This window comes from Biomphalaria glabrata, chromosome 7, assembly GCF_947242115.1.
Source record: "Biomphalaria glabrata chromosome 7, xgBioGlab47.1, whole genome shotgun sequence".
NCBI classification, from domain to species: Eukaryota; Metazoa; Mollusca; class Gastropoda; family Planorbidae; genus Biomphalaria; species Biomphalaria glabrata.
The window spans coordinates 18,235,578-18,263,392 of NC_074717.1; the positions used below are offsets into that span (position 1 = coordinate 18,235,578).

The 27,815-nt window shown below is 35.0% G+C and overlaps 1 protein-coding gene across 2 annotated transcripts; it reads right to left on the minus strand.

Annotated features, from left to right (window-relative positions):
- Window positions 1-245: 245 nt before the first annotated feature.
- LOC106054895 (CKLF-like MARVEL transmembrane domain-containing protein 4) lies at window positions 246-27,743 on the minus strand. 2 transcript variants are annotated; one of them, XM_056035322.1, is made up of 5 exons: window positions 27,566-27,743; window positions 10,292-10,433; window positions 9,177-9,344; window positions 7,067-7,165; window positions 246-3,838 (listed from the first exon to the last, which is right to left on the minus strand). In XM_056035322.1, exons 2-5 carry the CDS (start codon window positions 10,403-10,405, stop codon window positions 3,689-3,691), a joined length of 531 nt encoding a protein of 176 aa, XP_055891297.1. In that variant the 5' UTR covers window positions 10,406-10,433; window positions 27,566-27,743; the 3' UTR covers window positions 246-3,688. The 2 variants fall into 2 exon arrangements, with proteins under 2 accessions (XP_055891297.1, XP_055891298.1); XM_056035323.1 differs by lacking the exon at window positions 27,566-27,743 and adding an exon at window positions 19,376-19,569.
- Window positions 27,744-27,815: the final 72 nt, after the last annotated feature.

The following is a 27,815-nucleotide window of genomic DNA, read 5'->3' on the forward strand; positions in this document are numbered from 1 at the left end:
CTTCCTTGAGTCTGTACACCAGATACACCAAAACCAGCTGAGCAACACTTCCTTGAGTCTGTACACCAGATACACCAAAACCAGCTGAGCAACACTTCCTTGAGTCTGTACACCAGATACACCAAAACCAAAAGAAAAAAAAAAACTTTTGCTATTTGAAGTTTTTCTGCCAAGTATGAAAATCAATAGTAGAATTATTTTTTTGGCTTGAAATATTTAACAAATTTACAAACAACTCAGAGCTGTAAACTACAATGAGTTAATGTTTATTTTAATTGATGTAGATATAGTTTTAGTACCGGTAATACAATACAATTTGTCTGGAACACACCATTCTTTAATAGTTGAACAATAAAATGTATTTTCTACTTTCATATACAACAGAAAAGTAGCCTAGATTAATACTAACATTAAAGAATAGTAGCATAGATTAATAGTAAAATTAATTTTCTTAAAATTAGTAAACATCACTACTAAATCATTTTCAAAACAATATTGAAAATAAAAAAGGGTGCAAGCACAGATACTTGGTTAATATAAACAAATAATAATTGTTTAACAAACCATTTCAAACTGTCAATTCAGAAAAAAGGGGGTGTATATATCACAGAAAACTGCATGCAAGGAGTTAATTTCACATTTATGATTTACTTATAGATGAACTGAACACTGGCATTCAATTGAATGAGACCTTTTACATTGGAGTTGAAGGTAGCAGAGCTTTAGTACTCTCTATAATACAAGTCAAGAACATCAAAGTTCATTTTGTAAAATGTTAGTACTTGTTATAAATGTAAATGTGTTTCTAACTAAACTGAACAGAATGTGTTCAATGTATAAGCTGTTTTAAGCTATAGAAATGACTATTGGTATTATCTGTGCAGACCCTATTAAATTTAGAAAAAAACAACAAAAGATGGCTATAAACAACATTCATTTTTGTAATTGGATTATAAACCATTGAAACCTTCTCATGAATCCTAAACTACTTTACATAAAAACATAAAATAAAGATAGCAAAGATAAAACTGGCAAGATATTGATATGACATGTAGGACTACACCATGTCTCAAACAACAAATAACTGTTCTAATGCCTCTATACAGCTATGTCTACTCTGTTCACAAAGCCTATATGGCACTATTGTATTAAACAACTAAAAGAAATGATCTATCTTCTAATTTCTTAGTTGTTGTTTTTTTATGACCTTTCATGACTACAGATGTACTAGAACTAGTTCAATCTAATCACAGCAGTACATTGACCAAAAGTAGAAATTCAATATAAAAAAAAATGAATGCAAAAATGACACTTCCATTTCACCCAAAGCATAACAAACATTAAAACAACTCACATGTAGGTTAAAGATGGATATACATCCATGTATATATATAGATAGATAATATAAACTAAACTAAATATCAGATACATCAAATGGAATATATAAACTTAAAAAAACAATGATTACAACCTAAAATACAATAAAAAAAAATGTTTACATATATATATATATCAATGAAGTGCTGCAGAAAATAATGTGAGTGATGAAATAGAATGGAATGACAGAAGAAGTAATTTGTTCAAAATGTAAAGGGAAAAATTAAAAAGATGCATTTGAACCAAGTGAACAAAAATAATGACAAAGTATCACACAGTCAATAAACTTAGGTAGAAGTTTAACTTCAAAGCTCACATATTTCAAATAGCATGCAGCTAGCTAATCAAGTTTGGAAGAACTTTGCAATACATTCAACTTATTTCACAAGGTTTCAACAATGAAAGCTAAGAGTTATTTCAAAATGCTTGATTTTATTTTTGAAATACAGTCAAATCTACAAATTCAAAGTTACAAGGAACATCAGTCACTATCATTTAGAAGAACTAGCATTAAAGTTTGACAATGGACATGATAATATAAAGTTACAGAAGTTGTCAAATGTATTTCTTATTGAATGTTTGCAAAGGATTTGCTGGAATACTATATTTCTCTGCAACAGCTTTCTTGGGCCTTTTTTTTTTTTGCCTATGCCCTGCAGCAAATGTGATGTTCCTTTCAGTTGAACAGAGTATGGACATGTACAATGTTTTATTCCAATCATCAGGAACTGAGATAACAAACTAGGCATAAATCACTTTTTTAATAGGGACAAAGAAGAAAACAAACTAAGGAAGGAATTTTAATAACATGCAACAGACTTGTGCAAGTTTGAATTATTTTGGATTCCACTGTGTTTCTTTGAATTAAAAAAACCCAGACAACTTATTTGCTATTAAAAGCAGCAAATGTTCATGGGAGACTTTCAGGCTCAATAAACTAAAATTCTGAAACTTTTTTTCTATTATGACTTAGATAGTAATTGTAAATTGGCAAATATGCTGGCTGTTTGAAAGTATAAATGCAAAATATATTTATAAAGAAAGTTAATTTAAGTCTGGACTCTAGGGGCATTAAAACTTAAGACAAAAAATTTTATGTCGATCCTAAACAAATGAAAATAAAGTCATATAAAAAGTGGAAATACTGACTCTTTTTTTATGAATTCTATTGATGTTTTTTTGAACTACTGGTCATCAATAAATGTTATAAATGTTGAACAAATGTAAAGGGTCATGTCATAAAAAAAGGTGTGGTTGTGAAAGCCATATTGCACAGAAATGAGAAAAAAAGATGAACTATAATCTCAGTACTGAATTGAAACTAGAGATAATAAAACGCAGCTTATGTATTCATTGTGTTCACATGCAATAAGATACATACATTTTATATGATTCTAGTTTCTAAATATTAGCTGAACAAAAGCACTGTAAAGTAGTGTACAATAAATAATAAAAAAAAAAAAGAATTCAAAATGAGATATAAAAAAAAACAGATGCTGATAAAAGATGTTTGTATAATAAATAGATATGACCAGATCTTCAGATGAACCTTTGAAACTAAAATAAAGTCAATTTAAAGTCACTTACACATCTAAAGGATGGGACATTTACTATAACATTTAAAACAAAGCATCTTACAATCTGACAAAAAAATATAAACATATTAATCAGAACTGTTAATGAAACAGTATGACAATTTTATGCCAATCAAATTTATAATAACATTGCTTACATTATCCCACTTGGACAAGTCTTAAAACTCTAGAGCAAGTAAAGAGCAGCAGAGTTGAACAGTTTGTCTGGCTTACAATGGTATTCTGAGATCTCCACTACTCAAAATCTGCTTTTACTTTCCTGATATTTCTCAAGTACACGCTGGCTTGTCATCTGACAAGGTTTTCACTTCAAAGTTAAGTCCAATGTCTTCAGCTTGGCAGCTTGTGCTTTACCACATTTTGGCTTTTTTTTTCTTCTCTTTATAAAACATAGAAATCTGAAATTTGTTACCTTTATTTAAAGTTGACAAATTATTATAAGAGACCAATAGATAATATTAATTCAAATTTAAAGCTTACAAGATATTTCTAATATTTAAATGTATCCAAAAACTAAACTTTATTCAAAAAGCCAAATGTGAGCATTGAAAATATATTTCTCCCTTTTACCAAAGACACTAACATACAGAGCTTAAACTAGTTGACGGAGACCATACACATAAACAAATTGACACTCAATGAAACAAAGCACCAGAAGTGGATAGAAACATACTACAGCAATAACTATAAAAAGACATCTCTGTTGCCCTAGCACCTCAGTACTGGGTCCTGGTCTCATAAGTGGTAGTAGTGGTGGTGGTTGTTGTAGCTGCACCACCGGTTGATGGATGCTGGATAGTTTGCCATGCTTTGTACATCAAGTATGTGTCTATGGCGTAGACAGCCAATGCCAAAAATGTAAAGATCTGCAAAGGAATGAAAAGAGAAATATGAGAAGTATATACTGGTAACAAGAAAAACATCAAAAATACTTTTTTTAAAAAGCAAAGCTTGTATTAAGTGTAATTGTATCAATTATTTTGGATCAGTCATGTGATTATATTTGTAATAGATCTAGACAAAAATAATAAATCTGTGCAATTAGAAATATTTTTACCAATGGTTTTTGTTTAGAGCAATTTCCTACTTTTAGCTTTCTCTGTGTGCTATGATCCTATCACTGTTCAGACCAGTTGGGACAAGAAGGGAAGGGGATGAGGGGGAGGGGGGGGGTATATGAGTTAATGTTACCCTGATAGTTTTTAAAATGCATGAAAAAAAACAAAAAAACTTATTCACTCATGGCTCAAGCCTCCTCAAGGGGAATAATTAAACTTATATCACCACATCTGTCAAGTATGATTTCTTTCCCTTGTTTGATATCAAACAAAATAATTTATCACCAATAACTAGTAACTAGATGTTTTTTGTTTTGTTTTTGTCAAGTCTCCCAACTTTTTACCAGACAAACAGACAGAGTGAGTTGCTTTAAGCTTTGTAAAAATGATTAAAAATGTAAATTTAGGCTACAAGATAACTATTAATTTTAAGCTTTACAAACCAGGAAGATAAGTTAAATAATTATTTGATCCTTTGTAATTCAAAAATATTATTTCAAACATATTAATTCTTAAAATAAAACAATTCAACAATGAAGGCTGAACATGTCATGGACTAAGTCTCTACAAAGTTGAAGTATCTGATTCTTAAGGTGCTGTAATTGTGCTGTAATTGTGAAGTTGAATGTATTTAAAACAGAGTGAAATGGATAGCAAGGTGGTTTTTGGTTCACAGGTTTGGTGGAAGATTTAGAGTTATTTATTTACTTTGAATGAGTGTAGCGTTATTTTGTTTTATAATTCAAAAAATAAAGAAAACACATTCTAGGCCAAACCTCTTCAGGATAGTAGAAGATGGCATGGTTCCAAATAAAACCATAGTGTTGACAGTTTGAAGTCAATTCCACATGACCAGATAGTTATAATAATAATTAAAATTCCAGCAGTTTCTTGTCCTCATATAAAATGACATGATAAAGCACAAAACAAATCCAAAAATTAAATTCTGAACACTTTAATTAATAATCCATAACAATAACTTGTTCAATAGATTCACAATATTAAAATTACATAAAAGAATTCCAGATTATTAGTTAAAAGAATCCACTGAACCTGTGAACCAGAAACCACCTTGTTATCTGTCTTAAATACATTCAAGAAACAATAACATAACAAGCAGATTGCCATTTGTGGTAGTAACCAGGTTCAAGGTCATTTCCCTGTGCTGTACTTACTAGATCAATGTGATAGTATTATTCTAAGAATATTAGGTGACCGAGCCTCGCTCGGATGAATAATTTGTTAAGGAAGGATATATACCCGAAGTCATTTTGGGAATATTCTTGTAATTACGAAAATGAACGATCGGATAAAGACTACTAATCTGAAGAGTTGTTTTAGTGTTCTGTTAGTTCTAATTGTAGGCCTAATTGAACATGTCGATTAAATTTAAAGTCTTTTAAGTCCTCCTACAGTCTAGAAAAACTACAGCTCAAGTCCGTCTTAAAGTTTTGCAATCCATCTTTTGCGTAAAACTATTGTAGGCTTACTATTATTGGCTTGGAAGAAAGTCTTTGCAGTGTAACTTCTCTACGTTATAGGGTAAAACATGCACTTAGTGACAAAGTAAAATGGCTCATTTTTTCTTATTAGTCTTAAATCATTGCATTAGTTTTTTAAAGAAACGTTTCCGTAGGGCACCTCTGTTACGCCGAATAATATGCTCGTTACCCATACGGGATACGTGCCCTGCACAGCCTGACTGTCGGACTATAAGAAGTTCATACCGGCTTTTGCCATCCATCCATCCCAGTGGTGCTATGACCTGTTTTTACACATCCCTCCATTCAGATCTCTCCTGGGCTTTCCGTCAACACGCCCTAACTCCAAGCTTTTTACCGAGGTTTATAATTAAATCAAAAGAGGCTGCAGCGTAAGCAAACTCGTTGACCGCTCGCTAGATATCATGTTTAGTGTGAGCTAGTAAGGCGTAGAGAAGCTGTGTTATGACCATTTCCTTTGTTTTGGTACAGGACAGTAGACACCGAAGCATGAACACATGGTAATAATTCACCAGCAAAATAATAATAATAATAATAAGGCTTGTCTTAGAGTCCGAAAATTAATGAGGATTGCAGCTGTGACCTACATATCTTGCCATATCCAAGGCAAGCATAACCATTGTCCGCGGTGCTCGATTAAGATTTTCTTTTAGCGTCTGCGTCTGTCCACGGCAGCAAATTTTCTTTTGGTCTCAAATGTGTATCCGCGGCCTTTGTATAGAGGGAATTCTTTAAGTCCGAAAGTTACGCTGGACAGAGCAGTATCCTGTATGGGAGACGAATCTCAGACGAACGCATGCCAAAGGCAGTCTTTTTTGGTGAGCTAAAAAGTGGGCGACGTAACACCGAAACGCTTAAAACACCAGCTTATGGCGCAAACTTGACTTAGCTGACATAGAAGAGAGCACATGGTTGCATGCAACCTCAGAACGAGACAGCTGGAGGTCAGCAGCAAAATAAACAACAAAGTAAAAGATATCTACACCGCTCTACACAATTAAAGTGTAAACAACTTATTAAGCACTTAAAACACAATAACTAATCATATATCGGCACATTTAATTTCATTACTTTTCTTTCATAGTTCTATAATAAATCAATCTACAGTAAGATGGTGCGCAAATGTTTAATTAGGTCTATTGATTCTTTAAAACTTGTTCTTGTTTGCAAAGAAATATTTTAGTGTACTGCGGTAAGCCTAGTGACGTAAGCAGCGTTTTTCCCGTTTACGTCATGGAAAATTTTCATTCATAAAACATTCTAGCCAAACTTAATTTTTCGATAATGAGGCATTTTCAAACCGATATAACGGTCGATCTCGAGTTTTCCCAATGTGGCCAATGAGTTGAGAATTTTTTTCTCACTATTATGCACATACCGTGAAATTTTAAAGAAAATCGTTAGAGCCGTTTTCGAAATAAAATTTTTATATATATATATATATATATATAAATATATATACATACATACAAGAATTGCTCGCTTAAGAGTATAGGATATCAATACTGATTTTAAAAAAAAATAAGTTACTTACTGCAGTAGCAACAATGGATGGTGCAAGATGAGCTCTGACTGCTGCTACTATAGCAGCTATGACATAGAGAACAACAAACACACAGTAGTAAATGAATTCCTGCAATGAAAGATTATGAAACATTTCAGCTAAACAGAAGTAAATATTCCTGCAATGAAAGATTATGAAACATTTCAGCTAAACAGAAGTAAATATTCCTGCAATGAAAGATTATGAAACATTTCAGCTAAACAGAAGTAAATATTCCTGCAATGAAAGATTATGAAACATTTCAGCTAAACAGAAGTAAATATTCCTGCAATGAAAGATTATGAAACATTTCAGCTAAACAGAAGTAAATATTCCTGCAATGAAAGATTATGAAACATTTCAGCTAAACAGAAGTAAATATTCCTGCAATGAAAGATTATGAAACATTTCAGCTAAACAGAAGTAAATATTCCTGCAATGAAAGATTATGAAACATTTCAGCTAAACAGAAGTAAATATTCCTGCAATGAAAGATTATGAAACATTTCAGCTAAACAGAAGTAAATATTCCTGCAATGAAAGATTATGAAACATTTCAGCTAAACAGAAGTAAATATTCCTGCAATGAAAGATTATGAAACATTTCAGCTAAACAGAAGTAAATATTCCTGCAATGAAAGATTATGAAACATTTCAGCTAAACAGAAGTAAATATTCCTGCAATGAAAGATTATGAAACATTTCAGCTAAACAGAAGTAAATATTCCTGCAATGAAAGATTATGAAACATTTCAGCTAAACAGAAGTAAATATTCCTGCAATGAAAGATTATGAAACATTTCAGCTAAACAGAAGTAAATATTCCTGCAATGAAAGATTATGAAACATTTCAGCTAAACAGAAGTAAATATTCCTGCAATGAAAGATTATGAAACATTTCAGCTAAACAGAAGTAAATATTCCTGCAATGAAAGATTATGAAACATTTCAGCTAAACAGAAGTAAATATTCCTGCAATGAAAGATTATGAAACATTTCAGCTAAACAGAAGTAAATATTCCTGCAATGAAAGATTATGAAACATTTCAGCTAAACAGAAGTAAATATATAATGATGATAAACAGAAAATAACATTACACACCATGCAAGTATTTGATATGATTAAAAGAAAGAAAACTACTTCTAAACAAATTTAACATTTTACAATTTGGACCAAGGTTCTCTAATGGGTAGTGACCCCAAAGATAATCTACCAGTGCTCATTGGATTAATGTGTCATAAAATAATAACTTCAAAATTATTAAACATTATTTATGAACCAAAAATGATGAACATTGTAACAGTTGATTCATGAGTTCTATTTCTCAATATAAATAAGTGGCAACATGACCAACCCAGTGAGGAGCTTCTTTTATTAAAAGAGCAATCTTAAAAAAAAGACATCAGATGCAATCCTACTGATGACTTCTAAATAAAAGTAACCTACTCAACAATACACTCCATATTTATGAAAGTGGATCAAGTTAAGGTGTAAGAAGTAATAAATTTGAGGTGCAGTACTTGAAAGATATTTAACACATTGGAATCAAAGTAAAGCTTTTGCATATTTTTTTCCACCTAAAAATTGAAAGATGCAAAATCATTTTTTCAACACCAAGTCCTTTTGGAATATATTCAGATCCATGAAATTGAAAGCAATTACAAAATTTAATTAAACCATATTTTGTAAAATTATAAAAAAGGTGCCTACCAGGGGCAGACTGGTTATAAGGGCATTCTGGCAAATGCCCAGTGGGCAGGTACTCAGATGGCCCACTTTTAATGCCATCATGCCCCTACTCATTTTACGTAGAACTAAAGATCTAAATAGACTTTGACTGTGTGATACTGACTCTATTGTCTGTACAAATGGTCTAACCCAGTGATGGGCAAACTTTTAGTGCCTACCACATGTGGTCATTAACTTAATAATTTCTTTGCCCAATAACTTTTTTTTTTAAAGCTAACGTTATTTCAAAATCGTAAAATAAAAGATTTTAACATGATAAGACAAGAAATATATTGTAAAAAATTATACCAGTGAGGGGAAAAAAAGTGTTATTTTAATAAGCAATACTAATAACAAAATGTCAAGACTTACAATGAAGTTCCAGCGAACAGTCACTCGGCTGATGAGGTTGAAAAAGTGAAAAATAAAGAGTATAACTGTTGTAATCAATGCAGAAGCAGCTACAAACTGAACCCAGCCTCCTCCTATGCTGTACCACCAGTCAATGGAAGCACAAATCAAAACCAAAACAGAAAGAATCTGTGACAGAGATAGGAAGAGGTTAGATTCTTCATATGTTCAACATTTTATTTTTTCAAAATAAACACATTAATTAAGTATATTGGTGCCCTGCTACTGAAAGCATTCCAACAAAAATTGACTCTTGTAAAGTTTATTTCTAATCTGGTAAAACAAATAATGTTTATATGCAACAAAATCATAATGTTTAGAGCTAAATTGAAAAGCAGAATGTATATATTTTAGTCAAATCATTTCGGTTGTAAATAGATAATACTGCCCAAAACACACCTAACATAAATGCATTTATTGACATTTTTTTCTTTAATTCACTTTCATTGTTAATTATAAATGAATCAATTAAAAAGAGCTGTAGTGAGTTTGTCCTCACCATTTCATAAGTGTTATACTGGATGATTATTTGTCTAGTCAAAGAATAAAATTTTAATTTTTCATCTTTATCATTGTTAGAGTGGTTAGTGTAATATTATTGCTGTATTCTCAACAGGTATCTTTGGAAGTGCTCACAAAAATAAAATGTAGAGCCTAGTATTTAAAATTTATGTCAAGTTACTTGGTCTTGATAAATCCTACCATAAGGAAAAGAACTTAATGTTGACTAAATAAAAGAACTTAGTCAAATAAAGATGTTACAAGTGAAATATTAGAACACCAGCCAGTCCAATATGATCTAGTGGGTATCAAACTCTAAATAAGGAAATAAACTTTCCAAACATTGAGCCATTGTGCTGGCTACAAGACAAACTTGAATGTTATATTTTACACATTTGGTTGACAGTTGGTAGTTAAAGTGAAAATTGAGTGATTTAATAAATTAAAATAAGAAAAGCCTATAACAGTTTTTATTACTATTGATTATAGCAAAACATCATTAAAAAAGCATTATTTCATTTAGTTGAAATATGCTTTAGCTAGAAAGAATAATAAAGCACAATGCTATTTCTTACTATTTCTGCTATCTTCAGCAATCCTGGGGTACTCTTCACATATTCTGGGTGAGGTCTAATGGGTGCTGGACCTGAATGAGTCTCTGTTGTGTGTTCATATGCTGTGGTAGACATTGTTGGTGAGGATCACAGTGAGGATCTCCTGGACAAAATAGGATCATCCTTTTTAAACATTGACATTCATCTAATGTGTCATAGAACACATTTAGTTTACACAATAGAATAGCTTTTGCTCATTTCATTATGAACAAATATATATGTAGGCCTCTAGATTTTTTTTTATAGAATAGATCATCTCTTGTTAACGCAGTTTAACAAAACTAACATTATATAGGTCTAAACAATAATTCCTGAATTTTTTCTTTGGGAAGGGAAAATTAATTTAGTTCATGAACTGACTACATATAAACCTTTGTTTATTGTTAGTCAGAGAAAATATCTCTGAAAGAAACAGTTTGAAAAAAAAAAAAAAAAAAGGAAAATATAAGTAAAAAAAAATAATCTTATCTAAGGGTATGAACTCCACATTTTACAACTATATCAATATTGCAGAAGTTATTTTCCATTTTTGTTATCAAACAAAATAATAAATTACTAGTAATTAATGAACTAATTGGTAATTTTTTTTTTATTATTGTTTCATGTTTAGTTAGGTACAATAAATAATTGTGTAAATGTTCACTCTGATATGAGAATGGGTATGGGAGAAAAAGCATATTCAAAATCTCTACCAGAAAGACAGGGTGAATTGATACACGTCGACTCCAGTGGTTTCATATTGGTCAACTTAAAGACACTGATTATACTTTAAGTATGGGCTAGCTTTGTACATTATGTGTACTATGTGTGAGTAGGACTGACCCACAGTGTCAGAGTAAGTATATTTCCATTTCAATGGATAGATTAATGGCAAAGGTTTGAGCTGTACAAATATCAACAATCTGTTATGCTTGCCTATCAGGTGTGTGTCTAGCCATAAATCTATTATTTAGAACAAGAGCAATGCAATAGCAGTCTTAAAGGTTAACACAAAGAGATGAATCTAGGGCAATGTGTGCTAGTGGAAGACAGTGTGTACTTGCCACCCACTACAAAGGTGTGTCTGTATACATTCAAGTGCTGGAGAGAGAGGGTGAGACATGGAGTTGTAACTCACACACACACTGTCAGTACTATTCTCTAAGGTGACTCAGTCTTTAGCACTTGATGTCCTATTTACATGAGAGTGCATTGGTTCCAAAGAACAGAGGGAGTGCACATAAGGCACTCTCCATTACATTGTGTAGAAATGTACAAGACAAGTATTTCTACATAGGGTCGAAGGTCTATGAAGCCTGAGACTTATAGTAATCTCCCCACTATGCAAATAGCCAGAGGCAGACTTAGCAGAGCACGGGGCCCTCTGCGAGTGTCATATGGGGGGGGGGGGGGGCGCCATTACCGTGCCACTTAAAGCTAACGGGCTCGTCCGCCTATAAGGCTGTAAGCCTTATGTTTGTTCCAAAACATAGTACCTAACTATTGGCCGTTTTACAGTAAATTATGTAATGTATTGTAATTGCTATGGTGTAAAATTTTGCATTTAATCAACGTAACTAATGCTTCAGAAACTTTTTGCGTGAAAAAAAGCAACAAACTAGATAATAATAAATTCTGCTGGAGTCGGTAAGTAATTATTAATTACGGGGAGGAAAATAGGTTGCTTAGATGGTCACAGACGGATGTAGTCGCGGAACTTTTCTGACTTTCCGCTGTTCAAACTGGTGGGTTTTTTGTTAAGCCAAGGTTAACTTTTAAACAATGATAGCCTCTTAGAATCGAGTGTCATGTTAAAAGCTTACACCAGTGTTTCTCAAACTGTGTGCCGCAGCACACTAGCGTGCCGCCAAAGATTTGCAGGTGTGCCGCGGAAGTTTTCAGACCGCCACACTTGCAGCGTTACACAGGTCTGCCTACTATTAAATTTTTATTTTTCGTTGCGATGACATCCCCACTTGTAACGATCAGTAATAGTAGTGGATCGCTCCATAGTGACGGAAAGGGTTGTTAGCTCTTTAAGTTATGGAATTGTCCACTATACATATATTATTATAATGACTCAAATGTAGGCCGCCTTAGCTGACGCATAGCAGTTCTTGAATTGGTAACGATAATAATAAGCGATTAGTTTCATGTAAAGTTTTTAGGTGTATGCTAATAGTAACAAATTATCAATAAGCGTTATTTATTATCCATGGAGAACTACGCTAGCAAGAATGAAACTGCGAAAGCGTTCAATGAAACGCAAGGAACCAAACGAAGGTACAAAGAAGATTACATCGGGTATGGTTTCATATCTTCGGGACCTGAAGATGTTCCATTGCCTTTCTGTTTGATCTGCAATGCAACTCTGAGGCGCTTGCTCCAAGCAAATTGAAGAGACACTTGGAAACAAAACATCCAGCTGTAAAAGCGCAACCGAGGGAATACTTAGAAAACATCAGGGCTTAACACAATAAACAAGCTAAGAAACTTACGAACTAGCTAAAGCTGCCAGAAAAGGGATTGATTGCAAGTTATAAGGTTGCTCGGTTATTAGCAAAACGCAAGAAAGCACACACACACACAATCAGTCGTGCACCAGCTTTAGCAATAGTTGTTGAAACTATCCTTGGACCCGATGCCGCCGAAAAAGTTAAAAAAGTTCCTTTGTCAAAAGAAACTGTCTCGTCAGATTTACAAGATCAAGTCTGCGAACACTTCGACGTGACTGACGATGAAGTGTCTCTACTGTGGTCTCTTCAAGTTGATGAATCCACTAACGTTAGCTGCTAGCTTTTATTCGGTTCATAAAGGATGAAAAATGAGTCAACGAATTCTTATTTTGCAAAGACTTACCAACTACGACCAAAGGCGAAGATATTTTCAAAGTGGTGAACGAAAACATTTTGCTATTCAAACTACAGTGGAAAAACTGTGTCAGCATTTGCAACGATGGCTGTCCTTCCATGCAGGGAAATAGAAAGGGATTCGTCACTCTTGTGGGTCAAGAAAATCCAAATGTATTAGTTGTTCACTGCATGATACACAGAGAAGTTCTTGCCTTCAAGTTTTTACAGAAAGATTTGATGTCTGCTCTGGATCAAGTGATTGAAGTTGTAAACTTCATCAAATCTCGACCGCTTGCATCCCGACTTTTCTCAGAGCTTTGTGAAGCAATGGATTCAGACTACAAATGTCTCCTGTATCACACCAACGTTCGTTGGCTCTCCAGGGGAAAAATGTTAAAGCGTGTCGTCCAGCTCAAGGCTGAGCTGATTTCATTCTTGGAGGCTGAAAAAAAAAAAGACTTTGGATTTTCTATTCATGACGAGATCTGGTGGGTTACGGTGACATTTCTCTCTGATTTATTTGACAAATTAAATTCATTGAATTTACGTCTTCAAGGACCATCGGAAACCATCATCACTGTATCCCAAAAACTGAAGTCATTTGGTGAAAAATTGTCTGTGTGGCAGAATAAGATCTCGAAAGGAGTCTTCGACTGCTTTCCTACTTACAATGAATTTGCTTCAAATAAAGAAATCACCTCCGAAATTCTTGGCACTTTGACACACTTGCAGTCAGCATTGCAGCATTACTTTCCAACAGTAAAGAGTATGGATGGGTCAGCTATCCATTTGGAAACAATGAAGCTACAAATCTGACAGCTGAAGAAGCAGAGCACCTCATTGATTTAAAAAACGATGCAGTTCTTAAGTCAAGTTATGCCGAGAAAAGCCTGGATGTGTTTTGGATTTCAATCATTACGTTATATCCTGCAATCAGTTTAAGAGCATTCTTCCATTTGCATCTTCATGTTTTGTGAGTTTGGATTTTCAGCACTGACTGAAATCAAGTCTGTGACAACATGATACTAACACAGAGAAATGCTGGGCTACACCTGACAACATGATACTAACACAGAGAAATGCTGGGCTACACCTGACAACATGATACTAACACAGAGAAATGCTGGGCTACACCTGACAACATGATACTAACACAGAGAAATGCTGGGCTACACCTGACAACATGATACTAACACAGAGAAATGCTGGGCTACACCTGACAACACGATACTAACACAGAGAAATGCTGGGCTACACCTGACAACATGATACTAACACAGAGAAATGCTGGGCTACACCTGACAACATGATACTAACACAGAGAAATGCTGGGCTACACCTGACAACGCGATACTAATATTAAAATTCTGGGCTACTAATAATCAAAATATAAATGAAGTCGTGAATGAATACATATATATTTAGTGCTTGCTGTTTCTGAATTAGTCAAAGCCGTTGCTGCTGTTTCTATTTATGTTTTCTTTAGGTCTTAGGTTTACATCTGGGGCCTAAATGTGTGTCCCGCAGTGCTATGTGTTACGTAAACATTGCATATAAAAAAAAAAAAGGTTTCAATACTTTCAGCAAAAATCTCCGAACCTATCAACAGCCCCAATCAAATTTGTTTTTCTAAAACATTTTTCATACATTCGTTCGCTATAGCTGCTAAGTCGTATTGATATACATTTTAATAGTTCCATTCATGATTCCCTACATCTAGCAAAAAAGGTCACGCATGCGCAGAGCGAAGCCTCCACGCAAGTGCAGAAAGAACTCTATCCAAGCCAATATTTAACTCAAGATTAGTCTAGATCTAGACCATCTCTAACTAGTCTAACTCAAGATCTAATTCAAAGATGATAGATCTACTTTATACTTTAACACATGAACATACAAAAAAAAGTCTATTCATTTCATATTTTAATCAAATATATGTAGGCCTATAACCAAATGTTTTGTTTTGAAACAATTTAGGTCGATTAGCTATTTTGATAGCCCCATTCATATTATTTTTACATTCACGCATTCGCTTTACTTATAACATTATTATTTCGTTTAATTGTTTACAAAACACTTTCAGTGACTATATCGACAGTGATACGCAAATTAACGGTACGTGACGTTTTGGCGAGAGATAGAATTTGATGATAATTTAATAAGCACGTAGCTTTTATAACAATGTTTATTTCACTCTACTATACTATTGTGTTTAGTATGAACTTTAACACCGCTCAGCGAATTTTTTAAAATAATATTTTTGCTTATTTCATGAATATACAAGTCAGATTCCTGAATGGTAGTGACATGCTATCCCCTCCCCTTAATTATATGTGAGTCCTGCTAAGCGCACTGGATGACATTCTTCGATTTGTTTCCAAAAGACATTTAAAAAAAGAATTGAGAGTTTAATATCCGAACACGCTAAGATACTCTTAAAAGTTTAAGATATATTTTGAGAAATTGGGTTAGAGTTAGGGGTGATTTGGGTGACCTCCCTTTGACGCATATAGACCACTTTGGGAATCACTGCCGTAGAGTAACGCTGCAGTTCACACGTTAATATGAAAAACTACTTATTAATTGTTGTTTTAAATTATGTCCAACTTATAAGCATACTAAATAGATTTTTCTCTTAAAAAAAGTAATTATTTTTTTGTGTAAATGTACTAGTTAGTATAACAGAACTTACTTAACTTAGCAATACAAATGTAAAAAAAAAAAATTTGACAAAAAATCTAAAACCGTTTGCATAAATATGTTAAAAATGAGATTTTTCGCTTTCAGAAAAGAAAAAAGTAGCCGTTGCTTCAGAACTTTGAATGGTCTAAAATATTATGGTGTCGGATTTTCACTATCTTTTCTAGTTTACGAGCTATAAACGGGACGGACGGACAGACATTCCACACAAAAACTAGTAGTGTCTTTCACTATGAATAACAACATTTCAACTTGACACGAGAATAAGTGGGAGACAAATCATGTCAAGGAATTCTCCCAGACAGACGAAGTTCCTATAAGCTTTGTACAAAGTAGCAGTTGCAACGGAACAAGCTGAAAATAGGAACATATCGGATTTTCATTTTTTTTTTGTCTAGTTTTGAGATCTAAACGTAACGGACTGACAGAACAAAACCGATAAAAGTCTTCCCCGATTCGGTGGCCGCTATAGAACATAAGGCCTAAATATATACATGGCTCTTAATGTGTGAACGTTTATTATGTGTGTCTGCTAGGGGGGAGGGTAAACAAAGACAAGAAACATAACTATACAGGATAGGGCCAGAGAAGTCATGGTCAGAAATAATAAATAAGTTGTAAAAAAATAGCGTTGGGTTGTTTATATATATACTAGTCAACCGACGGCGTAACATACGCCGCTATTTGCATGGCCGGTCTTAGGCCACTGCAACCTATGCGACCGCAGTTGGCCCCCACTTTCAAAGGATCCGCACTTTCATAGGACCCGCGCTAATTCAAGGTGTATAAATTATTAAATTAAACCATTTTATAATTTAAAACACATTTCCCTCGCCCTCCTGTCGATTTACCAGGAGCTCCTGGAAATCTCCCGAAATTGTGTAATCAGGTGAAAGAAGCTTCTCGCGCCTCAAAGTAATGAAGAATTACTTGAGGTCAACAATTCTTAAAGATAGATTGAAACATTCGGTAATTCGAACAGGGCCCCACAATGCTTAAGTGCGGCCCTGCTGTTTAGTGTTTGTAAAATGTTTGTTTGTAAAATGTTTTACATGTTTCGGATGTTCCTTCAGAGTTGAAGATAGTTTACTTTTTAGTCCAAACCTCCCGCAAGACGAAGGGTGATGGGAGCGAGCAAGGTTTGACAGTCCAGTCGCAGTCAGCCGTAGCGACGTGTGAATACTCACGTGTTCTCCCCCCCCCCCCCTCTTGTTTTCTCGTGGACTATCCGCAGAACTAAGAGAGTGATCTTTCCTTTACTTCTTCTCGTTTAAACTGTTCAGAGAAGAAGAGAATTATATATATAGATAGATATATTTTTTTTTAAATCTTCTCTACTCCGTCCTCCATACTATTGGACTACAGAGGAGACGACGCTTGGACACAATAGACATTTGATAACACACATGACTGACACTTTCTCTGTTCAACTTCAACTGGTATATGTATTGAAACCACGGAGAGACGTTTCCTTTACAAGTCCAAATTCTAGAACTCGTGAACGCATGACAAAATAATGAATAGAAAAGGAGAACTCAGAAATACAACAGATTTCTAACTGAAGTCTTTTAACACGAGCAGCTAACAGACAACCAAAAAAAAAAAAAGGCACATAGCTCATTAATTAGAAGAATTTTACGATTGGACTTGCATTGAAATCACGTTGTCATGATAACTAGATAGGACTGGAAGCTAATATTTAACATGCTGGGCCATTCATAACATTCGTCAAAAGCAATCAATGTTTGGATGCGCGTGTGACGTAGAGCGAGTCATGTACAAAGGCTCAGGGGGCGAACTGCTGGGCAACTGACAAACCTGACTAACACGGCATATTGCGATGACTTGAAGCTACTTTTCAATACCGCATGACTAAATAAGGTGAAGACTACAATGATGAGGTCAGAATCATGGTGTCTCTTATCGTTTAGATCAACACTAGCAGTGAAGTGGTGAGCTCATAAGTGTTGTCATACATTTCTCTTGAGTTGTCTTTATGTGTGAAGGACATCAAGAGACACACATCAAACAAACTATCAACGATGTATGACAATGTGTGTCAGGGGAAAAATTGTTTTTTGTTCTAGTAGCATACCAACACCATAACCAGGACAAGACTGTAGCCTCCAGTTGAAATGAAATCTCTAGTTAAATAATCAGTTATGTGTAAGTGTTAATCAGGGAATTAATATCTACACTCGACAAAATGTTTGGCTCACACAAAACAAGGCAAACGTGTAACTCATTATAGGCCATAGGCAACAGATGGCGTTTCCGCATCAGAGCAACTTACAAAAGTAACAATGACTAATAGATGTTTGAAAAAAAAAGGACAATAAAGGCACAACAAGTTTACAATAAAAACATCACTACACGTTTCCATTAAAGACACTCCAACAGCTTGACAATAACCACATAACTACAGCTTGACAATAACCACATAACTACAGCTTGGCAATAACCACATAACTACAGCTTGACAATAACCACATAACTACAGCTTGACGATAACCACATAACTACAGCTTGACAATAACCACATAACTACAGCTTGACAATAACCACATAACTACAGCTTGACAATAACCACATAACTACAGCTTGACAATAACCACATAACTACAGCTTGACAACAACCACATAACTACAGCTTGACAATAACCACATAACTACAGCTTGACAATAACCACATAACTACAGCTTGACAATAACCACATAACTACAGCTTGACAATAACCACATAACTAAAGCTTGACAACAACCACATAACTAAAGCTTGACAATAACCACATAACTACAGCTTGACAATAACCACATAACTAAAGCTTGACAACAACCACATAACTACAGCTTGACAATAACCACATAACTAAAGCTTGACAATAACCACATAACTACAGCTTGACAATAACCACATAACTAAAGCTTGACAATAACCACATAACTACAGCTTGACAATAACCACATAACTACAGCTTGACAATAACCACATAACTAAAGCTTGACAATAACCACATAACTACAGCTTGACAATGCCATAACTACCTTTCCTTTCCTCAAGATTTAAAATCTTAAAATCTCCATTTGGATATAAACTGGGCCACATAAGTTGAAACGAGAGTACAAGATCTAGATGTTATATAAATATCTAAAGCTAACAACTAAATAAACCAATAGCATGTTTACAAGGCAAGATGGAGAAAGCTTTTTTTTTTTTCGAAAATATTGCCACTAATCCAAAATTAGCTCTAAGACTAGATCAGTATATGTGTGTTGTATGCAGACACCAGTACAACAGGGACAATCTAGAATAAACAAAATTAAGTTCCTTAAAAAAAACAACAAATTCAAGCATTCACTTGTAAACACTGGCTGTCTAGATCTAGGCCGCCTCCTTGTACTCGAATGTGTGCCAAGTGTAGCGGACTCAGGACAAGTCTTCCTCCCACAACGTAGCACAGATTGTACTGAAGACAGGATTAGATCTACATTGTACACACCAACAAACTTCACTTACCGGTTAGAAGAAGAAAAGAATGTCCTTCAATCACTCAATTCCAAACAAACCCAAAAAATCAAATCTCTACAGAATTATTTCCCTAAAGTTTCAGCCTCACATAGATAAAGAAATAAATTGCCGTGCAGCGATTTTCCAGGGGAGAACACACACCAGCCTAACACGTTCACGCACACCTGTGGTGTGTAGCTAAGTGAGTCGTGTATGTTCCCGGGCTGCATTTTAATATTTGTGCATCAGATGTGCAGTTCTGGGTGAGGGAGCGAGGCGGCGTTTCTTGGCGTCGACTAAGTCTACACCCAGTCAGGAGAACAAATGTACGGTATTTCAGAAGCTTATTGGTGGACTAGAGCAGTGCAAGTACCGAAGTAACTCTCAACTTGGAATGTGTGAGCCTAATTGAGCCTGTGGTGTGTGTGTGTGTCATACAGTTGTATAAGTTGATGGAAACAAGATTCCCGCATGAAAATATACAACATTCCAAGTCAGAAATTAATGTCCTGGCTAATTAGGCCAAGGAGAAAGTGTAATACCATGTTTCTGTGGACTCCCCTCAACGATAAGAATACAAATAGATGCTCTAAACATTGTGATATTTGGCTTACAAGTGTCCACAACTGAGGTCACTAACAGATATTCTTGATATCTACACAAACAAAAGTCGTCTCGATTTCACAGTGTGTTGACTAGACTACGTTCTCATCTCCTGATCATACTTGGTAGAAACAAGTTTCAATACAGTCAGATCGATAAGTCAGTGTCAGTGTTCGATCAGCCCAAACAATTATTATTAGACATTAACAGATGGACGTTTATTTCTGTGTATACTTGTCACTAAAACACCAACACAAGAGCCTGTCACAAAGACATTGACTATTACACTAACGGTATTTTTAAAGTAGGTATGTATGATAATGTTGATAGAATAATAGAAAGATTTCCAAATTCTGTTTGCCTAACTCCATCCCTATGTACAAGAGATACAAGTTTTTCCTTCCAGAACTCAACAAGAAGATGGAAACGTTGGAACTCTATTTGACTGATTGAAAAGCAGCAACCTTCTAGATCCATGTAGAGTTTACTTTGTGCCAAACATTCGGAGCAAATTACTTGGAAACGATGGAGACGACTCTGAAAAAAAAGCTTCAAGTCGAATTGGGCCAGGAAAAGCCTCATCAGTTGGTCAAAAGAACACACCCATCTACAGCTCCAAAACTGTTCATACCATCGTCAGTACTTGAAAATGCACTGATATCTTTTAATGTGATAAAGACATAAAGACACAAGGACAAAAAGTTTATTTATCACGACAACGATGGTTGTGACCATTGCCAGGATGTAATAAAGAAAGAGCTTTGATTTCTGTTACAAAAGTCGCTTCTTTTTTCAATTGTTATTATTCTGTTGTTTTTTTTTATTCTTCATTGAATAAGAACACTAATAATGACACCAATTTATTGCAGGCATAAAGCTTATTAGACTTACTTAAATTTGTGTTTCAACCAAATTTTATTTGAGTACACTTTAAAATATTGTTTTCCCTTTTTTTAAAAAAACTTATGATGACCTCGGCTTTGTAGCGCATTGATTGTTAACTAAACTCGGACAGCGCTGTCCCCAAAAGTAACTGTTTAAACTAACTTACTTGAGTAATAAAACATTTTCCCATACTAGGAAACCCATCAGAAAAATCTAACCCCTACAGCAGCACACACACTGGGATTTTTGTTATAAAATGTGAGCAAACAACAACACTGACTTGCAGGACAAACACACACACGATAAAGTGTGTCTGTTCTGATCTTCGCACAGGTAATACAATTTTATTTACAAGGCACTTCAAAAGTATAGACCACTGCCAGGTGTTGCCTTTATTTAGCAACAATATCTAGTGAGCTATCTATCAAATAGTACAAACAAATTGCCCCACAACTATTTGGTTACTTTTGTTAGTAGATTAGTTGTGATTGTAAACATCTTTACCCTATTAAGGCTTATTCTACAAGACCACCTATTGGATGGTCTTTTGTAAAGACTTTTATTTAATATACTATATAGAAACTAAAAGAGCTCAACTGTCCCGCCCTCTCAACATGTCTTCACTTGGCTGATTCCTCTACACACGAGCATAGAACTGCAAGGCGTGGTTGCCTCATAGTGCAGTAGCGTGAACTAAATTTCTGCGACCTAGATCGACTCTACCAGAAGGATATAAACTAGATGTCTCACAGCCACATGTCTCCCAGTAAATAGAACTATAATGAGCGATTACACAGCTGGTAAAAAGTCCACGTGTTAACTAGGCTTACATGTAAGAGACTTCAAGCTCTAATTAAAACAATTTTAACTCATTGGATTTCTATGTTAATTCAGAAAACCAGATTAGAAAGAAACGTGTGCTTCTGGAATGTGTCTTTACTATGCAGTTTTCAGAATTTTAACAAGAAAAACATCAAAAATACTTTTAAAAAAAAACAATGCTTATATTAAGTGTAATTGTATCAATTAGTTTGGATCAGTTACGTAATTATATGCATGATTGACCTAGACATGATACATCTGTGCGATCATAAATATTTTTGCTAATTGCTTTTGTTTAGCTTTCTCGATGCGCTAGCTACAGAAACACCAAACAGAAAATCAACAGAAGTCACGGACCTGGGAGAAGATGGACCTCCAGCTGGAAGGTTTATGACGCATGTCAGTGAAAGCCAGAGTCATCTGGAAGCTGACAGGCCGAAGACTATCATCTCAAACAGAACCACCACCACCATTGGTACATGGAATGTTCGGACCATGTATGAGACTGGGAAGACAGCGCAAGTGGCAGCTGAGATGAAAAGGTACAACCTCTACATTTTAGGAACCAGTGAGTCTACATGGACTGGTTCAGGGCAGAAAAGACTGACTGCGGGTGAGCTACTTCTATACTCAGGACATAAGCAAGAGGCGACACACACCCAGGGAGTAGGGAAGCACAAGGACCACGGATAATATCAGCCACATTCCACACAGTGCAGAAGAAGATTAACTTAGACATTGTCCAATGCTACTTCCCAACAAACGACAGTGAAGAGGAGAAGGACAATTTTTACTACAGGCTGACTACCATCCTACATGACAGACCAAAATAGAACATCCTCATCATAATGGGCGACTTCAATGCTAAGGTTGGCAATGACAACAGAGGATATGAAGAGATCATGGGAAAACATGGACTAGGTGAGATGAATGAAAATGGAGAGAGATTTGCAGATATGTGTGCCACAAGCAACTTAGTGATTGGAGGAACTGTCTTCCCATACAAAGAATATACAAAGCAACGTTGATATCACCAGACTTCTCAACAGAGAACCAAATAGACCATATCATAAGACCTATCAACAGAGAACCAAATAGACCATGTCACCAGAGAACCAAACAGACCATGTCACCAGAACTATCAACAGAGAACCAAATAGACCATGTCACCAGACCTATCAACAGAGAACCAAATAGACCATGTCACCAGACCTATCAACAAAGAACCAAATAGACCATATCACCAGACCTATCAACAAAGAACCAAATAGACCATATCACCAGACCTATTAACAGAGAACCAAATAGACCATGTCACTAGACCTATCAACAGAGAACCAAATAGACCATGTCTGTATTGGGAAGAAGTTCCGTCGATCTCTTGATCTCTTCAGGATGTACGCGTAAGACAAGGAGCAGATGTTGCTTCAGATCATCATCTTCTGTGCTGTCGAGTGAAACTGAAGAAGACTTGGACAAGTGGGCCCAGCCAATGCCAACACTACAATACCATTGCACTGAAAGAGTGCACAAAAACAGGAAGAATTCCAAGTCACCCTATCTAACAAGTTCCACTCCTAGAAGAGCTGCTAGAAGAGGAGACAGAACAGACCTTGCAGAAAGTTAAAGAAACAGTAACCTCCACATGCCAAGAAATCCTGGGTCCCAAGTCATACACCCACAAGGAGTGGATTTCATCAGAAACTCTTCAGAAGATCAAGGAAAGAAGAGAGAAGAAAGCAAGCGTGAACAACAGTAAAACAAGGGCAGCAAAAGGAAAAGCATAAAAAGAATATGCTGAAATAGATAGGAATGTCAAGTGTAGCATCAGACAGACAAACAGAACAACATTGAAGCACTGGCAAAAGAAGCAGAAGAATCAGCCCTTCAGAACAGCACCAAAGACCTGTACTCAGTCATCAAAATGTTATATATGGAAAATTTGCCAAGTCAGAGAGACCAGTAAAGGGCAAGAATGGTGACGTGGTAAGATGAAGAAGGACAAAAGAAGAGATGGATTGAGCATTTCCAGGAGCTTCTTAACAGACCAACTCCTGCAAACTCACCAGAGATACCGCCAGCTACAAGAGACCTACCTATCAAGTGCAGTGCACCCACCAAGGAAGAAATTTGCAGTGCAATCAAGCAATTGAAGAATGGCAAATCTGCAGGACCTGACAGCATCCCAGTTGAAGCACTAAAGGCAGACATTGATACTAGTGTGAAGTTAATCTACCCTCTCTTCTGCAAGATATGGGAAAAAGAAGAAGTGCCACCAGAGTGGAAGGAGGGCTACCTCATCAAACTCCTAAAGAAAGGCGATCTTAGTTCCTGCCCCAACTATCGAGGGATAACACTACTGTCCATTCCAAGGAAAGTCTTTAACTGCATTCTGTTAAACCGAATAAAAGATGCTGTAGATCCACATCTCCGTGACCAACAAGCCGGCTTTCGAAAGGAGAGATCATGCACAGATCAGATAGCAAAACTACGCATAATTTTGGAACAGTCCCTGGAACGGAACTCCCCTCTCTACATCAGTTTTATAGACTATGAGAAGGCTTTTGACAGTGTGGACAGACAGACAGACCCTCTGGAGACTTTTGAGACACTATGGAGTGCCTGAAAAAATGACAAATATCATCAAGAAGTCATGAGGGGATGACTAGCAGAATAGTGCAGGGCAGACAACTGACAGAGGCATTTGAAGTCCAAACAGGAGTGAGACAAGGCTGTTTACTCTCTCCCTTCTTGTTTCTACTAGCCATAGATTGGGTCTTGAAGACAGCAACAGACCAGAAGCGGAATGGTATACAGTGGACACTGTGGAAACAGCTAGATGACCTCAACTTTGCAGATGCAGGAAAAGATAAATGTTGTTACAGACAATTCAGCTAGAATGGGTCTTACCATACACAGAGGGAAGACCAGGGTGTTCAAGATAAAGGCATCCAACAATACACCCATTTCAGCCCAAGGTGAGGGGATGCAAGAGGTGGAAAGCTCCACATATCTTGGCAGTATCATAGACCACCATGGAGGGACAGATGCAGATGTCAGAACCCGCATTGGTAAAGCTTGAGAAGCCTTGAGAAGAACACCTGTGGATCTAGGGAAATAAGCACCCCCCCCCAAGATTTAACATCATGGTTAAGCCGATACTACTTTATGGAGCAGAAACCTGAAGAACCACCATCATCACCATGAAAAAATCCAGGTATTCATCAATACCTGCCTGAGGAAAGGAAGATTCTTATGATCCACTGGCCAGACAAGGTCACACCCTTCGCAAGCCTGCATCCAACATAACAAGGCAAGCCCTAACCTGGAACCCCCAAGGAAACAGGAAATGGCCCAGGAATACATGGCACCGCAATCTGGAAGCAGATGGGCAAGACGTGGTGCGTACTGTCACAAAAAAAAAGCACTGGTTATATAGACTAGATCTATATTTTCTCTATATATTGTATATAAAATAATTATTATTAATAATTATTATAGATCTACTTTTGATACTCTTAATAGAATCTAGATCAGATCTACTCAAAATGACTAAATCTAGATTAGATAATAGTTAGTAGATTGTACTTTAATTGTAGTAGATTATAAATTAATTAGATCTCTACACAACTGTCACAACTAGATTTTACTAGAGTGTAACTAGATCTAGATCTCTACATCATACATAGATCTAGATCTCTCTCTATGTAAAGTAACTCTCTAGAGGACTTGACTATTGTTATATATAATATAGTCTAATATAGATCTAGACTAGATCTATAAAAAAAATAAGACTAGATGTATAACCTATATTAATTAACAGTTAATTAGTTAATTTAACTAGATCTATATAGATCTAGTAATCTAGTATTAGTTATGTTAGTGGTCCATGTTAGTAAAACTTAGTTTAGACAGTTAAAGTCGACTTTAAGTTTTAAAATTAACTTCAGTTAAGTCAGATTTATCATAATTAGTATTAAGACTTAAGTTTAGTTATTAGATTTTAGATCTACATCTCTACTATCTACTTGATCTTGATCTAGTAATGTATATTCTATTCGTCATACTATGACTATTCATTATTGACTATTAACTATAGTGACCATAGAGTATAGACTTAGTCTTAGTCAATAGTAATAAGTATAGTGATAGTATAGTCACTAATTTCACTAAATATTATAATTAGAGTCTAGTCAGTCTAGACTCTACTAACTCTAGACTGTGTATAGTATAGTCACTTATAGTCTAGTATTAAAGTGTATAAACGATAGATTAAAAAGAGTAGTCTAGATGTTACCTAGATTTAGATCTAAAATCTAAGCCTAAGACTTAAGTTTTAATTTAATTATAGTAGTTTATATATTTCGGACATTACATGAATTCGGACATTCGCTGTTTTTTGTGGTCATTAAATAATTATTTTAATATGTATTATAAAACTAGCGCGCTGTATAATGTGCTTGTCCATTTTCCAATGATTCTGACCCAATTTCCTTCCATATAGCTGTCTTTTTATGTAAGAAAAACGAATTTCAAATTTGTTAGTCAGGTTGTTGTTTTTTCCTATGTTACCAGGATGACTTTACCTCTTCCTAGAGTTAAGACTATATTTTTTGATTGGCTAAGTCTATACTAATGAGCCCGGCAATATTTATTCTGTTTTTGGAGCTAATTTATTTGATTCATAAGCCAAGTTTTCTAATTCCATACCAAAAAAAAATTAATACGGTGTCCGAATTAAATTACGATTTTCTTACCAAAATTTATTTCGGACAGCCAGTTTTGGACATCAATAAAAATGATCTTATATTTGTTAGTTTGTTGTTGTTTTTTTTAAAATAGAGAATAAATGGGCAAATGTTTGGAGTGAGCTTGGTACATTGAATGAAGTTAAATGCTTAGATCTAGACCTACTAGATAGATCTAGATTTATTGAGAGAGAATATAGAGGATTCAGTAAGGCAAGAATGGCTATCGTAACCTGTAGGGGCCTACTATACTACAAAAGATCATCTGTATTAGAAATTTATTAAATTAATAAACAAAAAAAAAAACACAAACATTCAACACACATCTAATCATGCAAACCCCAAACATTCAACACACATAAAATAAACAAATATAAAATAAGTCTAAAAGTCGGTGCAGAAATCACTATCCCAGTGACCTAATTTTGGTAGAATAAGTGTGTTCATATTTTTATTTTTTGTGTTCGTATTTATGCATAGTTTGAAAACATTGCAATGATTTCATGTGAGGGGCTATGCCTGGGGATCTTAAAATTTAGTTAATGTTAATATAGAATTAAAATCTGAGTTTATTGATGCCTAAATATAGAGACTGTCCGAAATAAATTATGGTGTCCGGAATCAAATAATGTGGGTCACATGTGTCCGAATTAAATGAAAACACACGGCCTCTTTGACCTTAAATATAATTTATAACAAATATAGGTTTGGGGAACAAATATAAGTAGTCATCCTTATTCTCCTTTAACTAAAGAAGATTTTGATACGTCATTTTCTTTTCTATGTCAAACCATTGTAAAATAATGCGCTTTCAAAGTCAAACTTTCAAATTTGGGCCTATACTATAGGTGTCCGAATAGCATAAACTACTCTAGATCTAGTGTTATTAGATCTAGATCTATCATCTAGATACTAGTAGTAGTGACACTGACAGTCTGACAGTCACATAGTCATGATTTTGATCATACTTAAGCATAGTCATAGTAATTTAATAGTATTGATTTTGATAGTCCAGAATCAGATAGATCTAGAGTTGATAGAGTCAGTTACTGAGTTAGAGACAGAAAAATCAGAGTAGATCTAGACTCTTCTACTATCTAGATCTAGATTAATAATAATTATTAATATCTACAATTATTACCTGTATTAAAATTTCAATCTGTGGTAGATCTACCTAATCCGTGGTAAAGAAATACTAGAGTCTAGACTAAATCTATCCAATTTATCGAAAGCCGGAAAGCAGAATCGAAATTAGTGATTAGACGTCTACACAACAACTGATGAATACAAAACAATTATACCGGATGTAGAACTCTAGTCTATATCTAGATCTAGAATCTCTGACTAGATCTGACAACTCTTAATGATGTAATTTTTTAAAACGAAACTTA

Bases quoted from the DNA above. Each gene is read 5' to 3' on its own strand.
- LOC106054895 (XM_056035322.1), bottom strand. From the start codon at position 10,405: ATGTCTACCACAGCATATGAACACACAACAGAGACTCATTCAGGTCCA. The intron at 9,345-10,291 runs GTAAGAAATAGC...TCTCTGTCACAG, and splicing joins TGCTGAAGATAGCAGAAATA to ATTCTTTCTGTTTTGGTTTT. The intron at 3,839-7,066 runs GTAAGTAACTTA...ATTCCTTTGCAG, and splicing joins CATCCATTGTTGCTACTGCA to ATCTTTACATTTTTGGCATT.